This window comes from Nanorana parkeri, unplaced genomic scaffold, assembly GCF_000935625.1.
Source record: "Nanorana parkeri isolate BGI_ZX_2015 unplaced genomic scaffold, ASM93562v1 scaffold743, whole genome shotgun sequence".
Lineage (NCBI taxonomy): Eukaryota > Metazoa > Chordata > Amphibia > Anura > Dicroglossidae > Nanorana > Nanorana parkeri.
The window spans coordinates 237,355-250,091 of NW_017307011.1; the positions used below are offsets into that span (position 1 = coordinate 237,355).

The following is a 12,737-nucleotide window of genomic DNA, read 5'->3' on the forward strand; positions in this document are numbered from 1 at the left end:
CCACCCCCACTGAAAATAGTCTCAACTGTGATATTTACATATGAATAAGCCATGACACATTCTCCCAAAGAAATGTCAGCGCTTCGCTAGAGTGTTCGGGTTTCGCTTGAAGAAAAGGTGGCAACCCTAGTTTCAGCAGTCACCAAGGAGGTGACTTCAGGGAAAGTGTGACCTACACTTCATTCTCATCCATCTTAATGGCCATAAAAGTGGCCTCAAGTAACAGACGCACCCTGGAGGACCTCACTGCATCATTAGTGTAGTGTAAGGCCTGTTGGCCACCACTGTGTGCTTAGTGGACGGCTTTGTGAGGACACTTGCTGCTGTCACAGGAGTTCTGCCAAAGAGGGATTGAACCACTTTTATTTTACTAATTTCATTTGTGGATTACAAATGCTCTTATTGGAGAACAAGAGCACCATCAAGAGTTAAAGGGCCAGACTCCAGCACGTTTGTAACTAAGCCTCCACTAGCCAGGCCATTCTGCATTAGCGTTACCTGTATACTGTGCTGTGATTTGTTCTGTTTAGAGACTGCCGTGCCAATGTTCAATACTGTGCTACCACTGTCTGTAAAAAAATGTGTTTACATTTCAATTCAAATTCAAAATTCCCATCCAAGGCTTCTTCCTGTTTTAGTAAATCCCATGCCACTGCTACTGATGTTTTAGTAATCATCAGGTTTGGGTACAGGTATCATCACTGTGGAGTGGCAGGAGGTCCCAAACAAATCCAGCTGCTCCTAGTGCTTCACACTGTTAAAAACACATTTCAGTAGCTCACACAACACTGCCGATATAGAAAAATCACCAATGTGTCTATTCAGTTATACAAATGATCCCGTGGTTGCCATCTGGTGGTATACAGTGAAAACAACATTGTCTAGGCATTTGCCAATCAAACAATTTTGTATTAATTTGATGTCTATATTAGGTCATTAAGGTGTTACTGTATCTATACTCTAAGTCATTTAATTTATTTTCAGAAATGTCTTAATGAAATGTAAATAAAACCTTCTCCAATATTTAAAAACTCTGAACCTTTTGTGTTAGAATTCTAGTGTTCCAAAAAGTGCAGTAACGTACTGCACCCCTCAAACCTTATTGTATATTATCCATGTGTTCTCCTATGATAACACATAGTGCTTTCTTCCTTTCGACCAATATACTGACAACCACTCCTATAAATTCGTGACATGATGGTATATCTCATAAAAATGTCATTTAAGAGTGATTTGTAAAGGTAGTTGTAGTAAGTTGGTCTTGACGTTAGGAGGTTATTAGTGGATAGAGATTAGACATGTGCGATTCGTTTCGTTCCGAATCAAAATTCGTACGAAATTTCCGAAATTCACAGATTCGGATGTATCCGAATTACAGATATAACGAATGCGAACGAATCCGAATTTCAGATTCCGCAGTTCGTTAGCGGTAGTCTGTACGAACGTTCGTTTCATATGAAAAGTATTATGACACCATTGCTCACAGACCCGAATGGCATTCGGGAGATCACAGGAGGATGTCAATAGCAAGAGATGTCATTTTGCGGCGAGTTTTCGTCGGGTTCGGGTGGTCGGCTTGTGGCGGGACTTTTTTTTATTTCGGCGGGCATCGAGCATCGTGATTCTTTTTAATTAAAGGAATAGTCAAAGGAATAGTCAAAGGAATAGTCAACAATTGACTCTGTTTTTTGTTCAATCAAAGGATTTTTTTCTAAAAGTGTGGTTTGTTTATTTACTTTGAATTTAACCCTTTAGTGAATGAGTAGGGGTCCAAACTGTATAAAGTGACACAGACACTAATAATATAATAAGAACATTCATAATTGAAATTATTCTCAGATATTCACAGGGCAAATGGCCCTGTAAATTGCTTATAAATAGTACCCTAAGTTTACTAAAGCACTATGTATAAATAAAAATGTCAATTTTGTTTTAAATAAAATATGGTTTTTCGCCTTTTTTCATCCATTGTTGCATCTCAGCGGCCTGTGCTCCAGTTACTTCCTTTCTACTTGCATGCTCCAGTGATGGCTGCATGCCATTTCTCAGGTCAGGCTGGCGGTGACAACAGTGAATCATGCCTGTGTAATGTGGGTTGCAACTGCCACTTGTAGCCTCCATCAGAAGCCTGTGTGACAAGGTGACAACACAGGAGCACAACTGACAGACAAGGGCAGAGTGTTGACACCCTATAACAGGAAGTGGCTGAACAAGGGTCTTCATGACAGGATATCCAGATCTCATTTAAATGAAAGCTGCAGATTTAAAAATATCTTGACTTTTGAAACTGCATGAACATGTTAAGGCTCATATGACATTTTAGTTATTGGGTTTATATACTTTAATGGAGCCATTGCTGAGGTGTCACCAGCAGAATATTAAAGCGGACCTTTACACTGAAAAATCTAATTCATAGATAGGTGTGAAATGCTGTGATTGTGAAATACTTACACTTGCAGAGCATTCACTTCCTGCTTTGAAAGGGCAAAATGACTTCAGTATGGCAAAACAATGCAAACTGGCCTTGTCCTCAGCAGAACATTGCTGGGAAATCTCATCTGTAATCTCACGAGATCTCAGGGAAAGGCATTGTCCTCCCCGGAAATGGTGTGCATGGTCACATGTCCTAGTCACATATCTAGTCACATGTGCCAGAAATCCAGGAAGTAAAGGGAGAGCTAGCAATCTGCCCTTAGTAAGCATGGCCACTGTCAGAAGACTGGGGAAGAAAATAGAAATAGGATATGGAAAGAATACAAAGCCTGCAATTATCTAGAAGTATGTGTTTGTAGATTGTCATTACTAAACATTTCTAAAGGTGCGTTTGTTGTTATTTTAAAGATTTGGGTAAAGGTCCGCTTTAAGTTTTTTAATGTCTTTTTGACTCTTTTTTTTGGCTTACAGGTAATCATGGCAGAATTGTCAATCCCGACATCTCGTTTCATTGAAGCTGAGATTGCAGGGAAGCTCAAAGTGGTTGGTACACATGCTATTGGCAAAGATGTCACTTTTAAGCTATTGATCGCAAACCTGACGACCAAGTCCAAGGTTATTACTGCCGACATCAAGGCAAGTTCAATCCTGTATACAAGGAAGGAGATCCATGAAATATTCAAGGAGAGCAGAAAAATAAGTCTTCGAGGTTGTGAAGGTAACTTCTGTCAAATGGGCAGGAATGCAAAATCTCAGCTGAACAGTAACTGCAACCAATCAGCAGTCAGAATACAATAGACTGGGGTGGTGGGGTATTCCCTCATAGCTTGTTAGCATTGATGGGGAAAGCAAAACTTTTTGGCTAGATTTACCTTTAGTCTCGCACAGTTGTACCGGCTCCTCTCCTGGACTGAAATTGCCTGTTCTGATTTTACTGCATGCTGTGATCTTCTCACAATGTGCATTAGAAGCTGCAGCAAGTGAGATAGAGCCTGCCTCATTTCCTGGCTGGAGGACAAGCAGTATCATCTAGCCCTTTCCTCTCCAGCCTGACCTTCCCTGACACCCCCCTTTCATTCATTGGATTTCAGTTATTTCAATCATGGAGGCTCAGCATTACAGGTGGTGTTACTTAGGACAGTATGCCTAGGAATGTCAACGCCTCCAGATTCACAGCCACCTATCAAGGTAGGCCTTTAATATTTGCATAACTCCCCCCAAGAGCCAGCCCTGCTGCTTGCATCAGGGCTGTGGATTCCGAAAGGAGTACTGAGCCATGACACTGTGGTGTTTTCAGGACGTTAGGTATGGCACTCTGCTGACCCCTCTCACCAGCCATAATCTTCCTACATTGCATGATGACATCACTGGGTCTAAAATAAGATATTTAATGAAAACAGAAAGGTTTTATTTAAAATTTCCATTAGCATGTTGATAAGAGGGAGAGAAGAAACCAAGAAGGGCAAAATCTAAGCTGATTAAACTAAAGCTATAAAACAGATCTAAACATGTGTGTTTTCTACATTTATGTTTTTATATACTGTATATCCTACTCAGGCATTTTATTATAGGCTGAGAAAAGATTGAAATTTGAAAAATAAAATCTTTTATTTTATGTTATTTAAAAAATTCTGTTGAATTGTATTTCTTTATCTGTACTTCCTGTCCCCAGATACACGAAAGGAAGAGGATATGGCCTCACAGTAGGGAGGGGATAGCCCAACTTTGACAGTTGTCACCGGAAAAGGTGTCCCCATTGGAACATCCACTCTACTCCTGTTTTGGTGACAACTGTAAAATATTTATTTCTCTCCTGGGGACAATGCCCCTACCTCTCCCGGTCTGACTTCTAATGTGCAAGAGATGACAGAGGCTAAAGTCAAGACGAATTCCGGTACTTCAGATAGCTGTATGTAAAAATACATGTAATACAATACAATAACGGAATGCACAACAGAATTGCTTTAATGAAGGGCAGGGTGACAACAGTGATTAGCAGTAAATGAACTTTAAAGCAAGTCCTCACTGACTTCTGTAGCTGCAGGTTCAGCTTCCCCTACTCCATACTCTCTGCATTGATTTGGCAGCCTTCCAGCCTTATGACCTCTAATGTGGACTCTGGGAGGGGGAAAATAGGAGCTAAGTACTCTAAGTACAACCTGAATGACTTCAATGCTTCTGCTGTGAACTGTTAGGATGAATTGCTCCACAGTGCCTTCAGCTGCAATGGTTAGTTAGTGGTTGTTTTAAAACTCGTTTACTGTTTGTTTGGAATATGTACTTGAATATCCATATACTAGCCACAGGTTCACTTTAAAATCTTCCTGTCAAAAATACATAACTGAAAAACACAAGGATCAGGTCTATCTTCCCTACCTTGCGCCTTTATGGCATAATATCCCACAATTAAAGGCAAAGTAAAAAGAGGGGACGAACAATGTATCTACTACTATATATGAAATGGATCATTAATGTGCTTCATGCAGTGTAGGATGGGTGTAACATAATTTTAATAATTATACTAACTGTTTCTGTTGCTTACCCAGTGAAAGAAGAACCAGTGATCATAACCTACGCTCAATATGATGGCCTCTTAACTGCAGATAATGCCATAGAGGTGACAATTGTCTGCTCCTATGAAGCAGTCAAAGGAACAATCATTGTCGAAAACAACGTTGTCCTGGATAACCCAACATTTGAAATTAAGGTATAATAATAAAATATAAACACAGAAAGACTATATTCCTTACATTTCAGATACCTGTAATGTCAACTAAATGAGATAACAGTTCATAAAAAGGAGGAAAGTAAAGATATGTTATGTTATAGGGATCATCTAGTAATGATTATTATTGCTAAGCAGTAGCTTGAAAAATGTACCTTTTGTCTCAAATTCCATGCTTCCACCAAGATGGTCGCCTCCCTACAGATACACAGAATAGAACAAGGCATAGTGAGTAAATACGACCATCAAACAAGCCAAACCATCAAACTGTAGCCTTTCTTATTACTCTGCAAACTGTCTGAGTCCAAATGCGCGCACCCAGACCTGCACCAATGTGCAGATTCGGGTAGGTGTGTAGCCTCATGAAGCTGTGTCCTCCCATAGAGATGGACAGGTGGCTGCATGCAATTACACCCTGCACCCAGGGGTGTAGGGGTGTAGGATCTACATAGAGGAATCAGGACCCGCTTCCTCCTGCTGGTGATCCCTCTAGTGAGGGGGTGTCAAACTCAGTTTAATCGAGGACCGCATCAACATTATGGTTGCCCTCAAAGGGCCTGTAAGACTATATAAATGTATCTAATCTTTATCATAATTGCCTCTGCATTCGATTATCACTGGTTTTAGTAATAACTTAATACCTAAATCTGAAAGTAGAAGTCTAGGAAATGGCCCGGTGGGCCGGATTCAGCCCCTGGGCCTTGAGTTTGACACATGTTCTCCAGTGATAACTAAAGATCTAGATAGAGAAATCAGGACCTCCTTCCTCCTGCCGGTGACCCCTCTAGTGATAACTAAGGATCTATATAAGAAAATCAAGACCTCCTTCCTCCTGCTGGTGATCCCTCTAGTGATAACTAAGGATCTATATAGGGGACTCAGGACCTCATTTCTCCTGCTGGTGATGCCTCTAGTGATAACTAAAGATCTAGAAAGGGGAATCAGAACCTCCTTTCTCCTGCTATTGATCCCTCTGGTGATGCATCCTAGAATACTATTCACATTTTGCAATCATCTAAAATAAGCACCCCCAAAATGTTTTCCTCTGTAGTTCTGGCCAACACTGTACCCCCAATATTGTACACTATTAGAGGATTTAGTTTCCCTAAGTGCAAGAAACATTAAATTGCAGTTTCCACTGCTTTGGCCCATCTTTTAGCAATGCCAAAGTCATGTATCATGTTGCCAACACCTCCAGGAATTTCAACCCTATCATACATCTTTTTGTGATCAACAAAGACAAACCTTGCCCATCAAACCTTCAGAGGAGGAGAAGGCTGTGAGGTGCAAGGAGTGAGAAGGCAGTGATAGGGAACTAGTCAGTTGTTTTTTTTTAGCAAGTGCAAAGGCACATTGCAAGTGAATAAAATACAGTTATTGAAAGGAAAAACACTGCAAGTAAGCATTTGAAATACTTGATTTTTTTCTGTTATTACCTGTAATGTTTTTAAATTGACAGAGTCTCTTTAATTTTATTCCAGGTGCATCAAAATAAGGGGTATGAAAAGTGTTTTGCTTGTTTTCTTGGGAAAGCATCAACAGCCTGAGTAGAAAAGCCTGTCCCCTGCCAGCATGCTGCAGTTCAGAACCTTTGCTCTCTGTGTGAAAGAAATGGCCTCTCTGCAGAGGTTTGATGTACTCCCTGTTGGGTCAGACCTATAGATCTGCAATAAGCTCCCTGCTGATTGGAGAGCTCTAGCTTTCAAGGGGGCATGTCAGACCTCTGCAGAGAGATCACTGCTTACACACAACTATGATGGGTTCTTCTCTGCAGCATGGTGGTGTGAACAGGCTTTTCTACTGAGGCACAACCTGGTTTCTATAGAAAACAATTTGTATATCTTTTGTTTTGATGCACCTGGTTTGTATTTAACTGACTTAAACTGAACGTTCAATTAGGCTTTACAGAAGGGAATGTTCACTTAGTAGTGAATAAAACAAAGCTAGATTCACTCTGGATGCCCAATCATGTGCAACATAAATTAAAACAATCTTCACCTACATTTTTAGAGTGACCCTTTCAGCACAAGGTCTGCACATTATAGCATAAGTCACGTGAGGTATCACATTAATTGTGATTTACTTATACATTTGGATAAATGGTTGATATGAATGTAACACTATCATATGTGGATTTATAAATTATATGTAGATTATGAGAGCTAATGTGTATGAAAAGGGTGGCTTCAGGTCAAGAGAATGCCAGACTCCCTGTATTGCTCTAAATAGCTTTATGGCAGGGCTACGTTACAGTCTCAGGTTTTTGAGTTTTCACATTGTGTTATTATAATAGCCATTAGCCATTTATGATGGCTCTAGCTTTCTAGACTTTTACTAAGTACTGTCTATGTGACTGCTAAAAGTACACGTTCTCCTTGAAGAACTGAACTCTGGAAGCAGTTCCCAAAAAAGCAGATAGGGTAAAATATCTCACTTCAAATCTTTTAAAACATTAAAAAGTCAGAGGCAGTGGTGCCTTAGATCTCACACTGCAAATATACAGCTATGAGGCTGTGGCCATAGGAGTGCCTTGGCAGAAGGAATTGCAGAGAAGGTACATTTTAAGGGCAATGCTAAGGTACAATTAACTCTTCTAGATGTTTCCTCTAACATAGCAAATCTTTACTTTTTTTAGTTCAGTTTCACTTTAAAACTAAAAACAAAGTAAAAATTATTTGGTTCTTCTGTTTTTTTCCACCCTTTTCAGCTGAAAGAACCAGCCCTGTTGAATCAGCCTGTTAAAGCTGAAGTAATATTCACCAACCCGCTGAACCAAGAGGTATCTGATATTGTGGTGACAGCAGAAGGCAGCGGACTTCTTCAGGATCCAATCACAGTCAAGTAAGATAAACATATTGTTTTCCCCTATTTGGTTACATCTTTACCTTTCTGGTGCTTCAAATTCTAGACATGTGCCCACGGTGCTATCCTTCAACACTTGGAAAGGGATATATCAAAACTGGAGCAGACAAAATCTGGAGCAATTGTCCATAGCCACCAATCAGCTTCTCCCTTTCATTTCTTTTAAATTGTAAGCCCTCAGGGGCAGGGCCCTCCTTACCATCATGTCTTGAATTATATTGTAATGTCTTTAGGGCTGTTACTGATTAAAATTTTCGTGTTCGATTAATCGAATTTTTTTAAAATCGATTAATCGATTCATTTTGATTAGTTATAACGCACATACAGGTCCAACTACATTGGTCTATACACATACAGCACAGCAATGAAGTAATTAAATGAACTAGGATCACACTTATCCAGCACGTTATGAATCTCACGTGCCCCACTCAATATGGCCGCCGCTTGAGTGGGGAAACTCAGAATAATAACGTGCTGGATTAGTGTGATCCTAGTTCATTTTGTTACTTCATTGCTGTGCTGTATGTGTATAGGCCAATGCCTTGGCTGGCGCTCATGCAGAAAGTTTTTAAAAATTTTAATCGAAAAAGATTAACGATCAATCGAGAAATGAATCGTTAATTTGCACAGCCCGAAATGTCTTCCTTATATTGTAAAGTGCAGCGCAAACTGTTGGCGCTATATGAATCCTGTATAATAATAATAATAATACTAATTTCAAAGCTAAACTGAACAAATGGAAGAGAAAAGCTGATTGGTTACTATGAGCAACTGCTCTAGATTCTGTCCGCTTCAGTTTTGATAAATTTCCCCCTCTGTATTTAGTTTTTTACAACTAAAGCTGACCATATTTGTTACAATCTGGTGGTACAATATTTTTTAGATCTAGTAAGCAATGTAAGGGCCTGTCTCACTGCAAACAAATTGAACAGATTGTTTTCTTAGGCCCTGAAATTACATATGTAGATATAAAGGAGACATGGTTAAATAACCAGATAGGGTAATTATTTACAACAAAGCTTCCCCAGCCCCCTCAGACAATAAGAACAAAGCAGGATTTTTCAGTCCTGGAGTTTGCTGAAAGAACATGTAAAAAAGTAATCAGCAATTTTACATATTTGTTTTTTAAGGTATGCTATGTGAATGGGAACATGTAACAAATATAAAGTAGGTGTTACCCAAAATTTGGCTGCAAAAGTGGAAATACAATTTAGGGCCCCTGTCTAGGAAAGGTCATCTACAAATGGTCATTGGACTGAATATGTGAGCTTTGCACGTCTAATTTGATGATAGGGCATCTATGCTTTTAAATATAGGAGCCCAATTATTCTACTTTCATGTTCAATGTACAGTTATGTCAGTAGGTGGCAGTATTATCTCAAAAAAGGGAGAAGCATCTATAAACCTACATCATTAAAAAAATATTGGTGAATAAATGTAATCATATATAATCATAAATAGGTGTATATGCAGAGCTGAAACTGAGCAGGAGAGGAGTGCAGTAGAGTATGACAGTGAACAGTATGTGCAAGAGAGGAGTGCTAAGTGTATGAGAGTGCACAGTATGTTCAAGAGAGGAGTTCGGAGGGTATGACAGTGGACAGTATGTGCAGAAGAGGAGTGCGGAGGGTATCACAGTGGATGGTATGTGCAGAAGAGAAGTGCGGAGGGTATGACAGTGGACAGTATGTGCAAGAGAGGGATGCTGATGGTATGACAGTGGACAGTATGTGCAGACGAGAAGTGCAGAGGGTATGACAATGGAATGTATGTGCAGAAGGTTTTACAGTTGACAGAATGTACAGGTGAGGAGTTTGGAAGGTCTGACAGAGGGCAGTATGTGCAGGAGAGGAGTGAAGAGGGTATGACAGCTGACAGTGTGTGCAGGAGAGGAGTTTGGAAGGTGTGACAGCAGACAGTATGTGCAGCAGGAGAGGAGTTTGGTAGGTATGACAGTTGACAGAATGTACAGGTGAGGAGTTTGGAAGGTGTGACAGCAGACAGTATGTGTAGGAGAGGAGTTTGGAAGGTGTGACAGGAGACAGTATGTGTAGGAGAGGAGTTTGGAAGGCATGACAGTGGACAGTATGTACAGGTGAGGAGTTTGGAAGGTATGACAGTGGACAGCATGTACAGGTGAGGAGTGAGGAAGGTATGACAGTGGACAGTATGTGCAGGAGAGGAGTGAAGAGGGTATGACAGCTGACAGTATGTGCAGGAGAAAAATGCAGAGAGTGTGACAAGCAGTGTGTGCGGGAAAGAAGTGTGGAGGGTATAACATTAGGCGTAGCATTAGTGGACAGTGCAAAAAAGAATGGTGCATCATTGGTGTCATCAGAGCTCATAGTAGGCTGGCACCAATGTACAGGAAATCACTCCATCCAGGGTGCCCTGCCTGGAAGCTGTGTCCTTAGTGCATGCTCAATGACAGATTATAACATAAGCAATCCATCCATGGGACTCCCAGTGAGATTGGACCTGTGATGGATCAGCCCAATGACCCAGCATCCATAAACGTTCAGGTGTGCATCAGTATAGCAAGGTGCCGCAATGAAACGAACATTGATGCTGAATGCTTTGGCTGAAGCTACACATGAGATTTTTTGTAGCTCAGCCGTGCTACAAAAATCACTAACAATTAACTGCTAGAAGTAGTGATTGATGACAAACAGATTGATCAAATGCTTTTCCTGTGGAGTAAACCACACAAGTAACATGTAATAGCAATCAATCGTGCATGATTGCACAATGATTCAATTAAGATGCTCATGTATGCTAATTGTGTAGATTAATTCATAGGGAGCCATTTAATCCAATTTAATGATCTGTTGCTATTCTTGATTAATTTCTAATGACTTTAGTAGCCTGATCGAGCAACTCTTACCCTATTAATCTATAACTCCATGGGAAGCCACACTTACAGGAATATTACAATACACTGCAACACATGTATTTCTTATAGAAGCTAGGTACACTAAGATCCTGCACTAGTATGTGTACTCTGACTACTGTAGGAATGTGCTTATTTGTAAACCCATTAGTTCATTTATACTATTATACTTAATATAATTTGTTTGTTTTTTTATATTTTTAGGGCAGGCTCAGTGAAGCCCAAGGAGACCATATCGATCCCTCTTATAATAATTCCATACAGATCCGGCCCTAAACATTTGTTAGTTGATCTAACAACCGACAAGTTCCAGAATTCAAAAGGATTTGTAGAGGTGGAAGTCCGTGAGCCAGAAAAAGATGGAAAAGATGAAAAGAACTCATTACCACCACAACTAACATTATGATGTTATTTATCATTTAGATGATGTTAGTGTTCCCAGCACATAATGTTCGGATATAATCCTAGAATTGGATAATCATTGTTACAAAAAACATAACTATAAACTAAGTAAATGCGTCTACTATGGGTATATTTAACCTGAATAATATGCATTTCTCTGTTAAATTATCAAATAAAATGTATTACTTCCCATAATTTTTGCCTTTTTTCCCTTGTTTGCCAATAAAGGGTGTACGTGTTTACATAACATACACCGATCAGCCATAACATTATGACCACTGAGCAGTGTTGTCACAAGGAGGGTTCGGGGGGTGCGGCCCACACCCGGGTGTCACCATTGCCGGGGTGACACCAAAATTACTTTTTTCAATTACAGTAACATGTTAACAGTGGCGTCACAAGGGGGGTGCGGCCCGCACCCGGGTGACACCATTGGAGGGTTAACACCAAAACAACTGACAGTCATTGACCGAGAGCCCGACACTGTCAGGACCCAGCGGCATTCCTCATCCCGTCTGGTGAACGTCCCCTCCTCTCTTTGCCGGCATCCATCAGCAAGATGGCCGTCGGCAGGCGTCAATAACATGACCGTGCATGTGCGATGACGTCACGGCTGGGTGTCACCCGGTCTCTGCTCCGGGTGTCACACGCCCTCGGATGACCTTAAGACCCCATTCACACTGAGCGATTTGTAGCGCAATTGCAGCTCCAAAATCGCTCAAATATCAGCTCAATGTCGGTCAATGTAACATGTCTAATGCATTTCAAGGAGCTGTTCACATCTCACAGCTCAGCGGAGGGGCGGGCTTCCGATGACCACAATGCTGAACGGGCAGTGTGCGTGTGCGCACACCGGCCCCTTCGGCATTTGTCTCCCGAGCATGCCACAAACCAGCCGAAAATCCTACGATTTATGGCTGGTTTTCAAACATGCGCTTTAGACAAAAGACGTGCGACCGTACAGTAGAAACGGTCGCCCGCCTTCCATACACTTTGCGATTATCGTACGATCGGGGGATTTCCCGCGATTATCGTACGATAATCGCACAGTGCATGGGCACCTTAAGAGTTATGCCAAACTTGCCATTCAAAGATCACACACAGGAAGAAACATCTACAGCACTCTACCTTCTCTTTGAAAAAAAACACACTCTAGACTCAAGCCAGTCTAAATGGCTCTCGCTGATTACTCAAACCTAAACTCCAGGATTAGCAATATTTTATTTAAATAAGAGGCATGTGCCTTGTTTCTTGAATCTTGGTGTGCTTTGTGTATTACTTCAAGATCTGTGCATGAATTCAGTGTGAAACTTTTCCTTTGTGCAGGAGCTTCCTGTAATAAAGACGGTCACTGCTGCTCTCTCTCCTTGTGCAGGGTCACTGGTCTTGTATCTGCACCCTCCTGTAGTTTTCTGCAGGTAGCCT

At 40.8% G+C, this 12,737-nt stretch overlaps 1 protein-coding gene across 1 annotated transcript in view; it reads left to right on the forward strand.

Moving 5' to 3' along the window:
* LOC108793368 (protein-glutamine gamma-glutamyltransferase E-like) overlaps positions 1–11,316 on the forward strand; it is a 24,828-nt gene extending 13,512 nt beyond the window's left edge. Inside the window, exons 2-5 of the mRNA XM_018564291.1 lie at positions 2,905–3,151; positions 4,980–5,140; positions 7,866–7,999; positions 11,115–11,316. Of these exons, the coding sequence (XP_018419793.1) occupies positions 2,911–3,151; positions 4,980–5,140; positions 7,866–7,999; positions 11,115–11,316 (738 nt within the window). The 5' untranslated portion in view covers positions 2,905–2,910. The remainder of the gene's footprint in view (positions 1–2,904; positions 3,152–4,979; positions 5,141–7,865; positions 8,000–11,114) is intronic.
* The last annotated feature ends 1,421 nt before the right edge of the window (positions 11,317–12,737 follow it).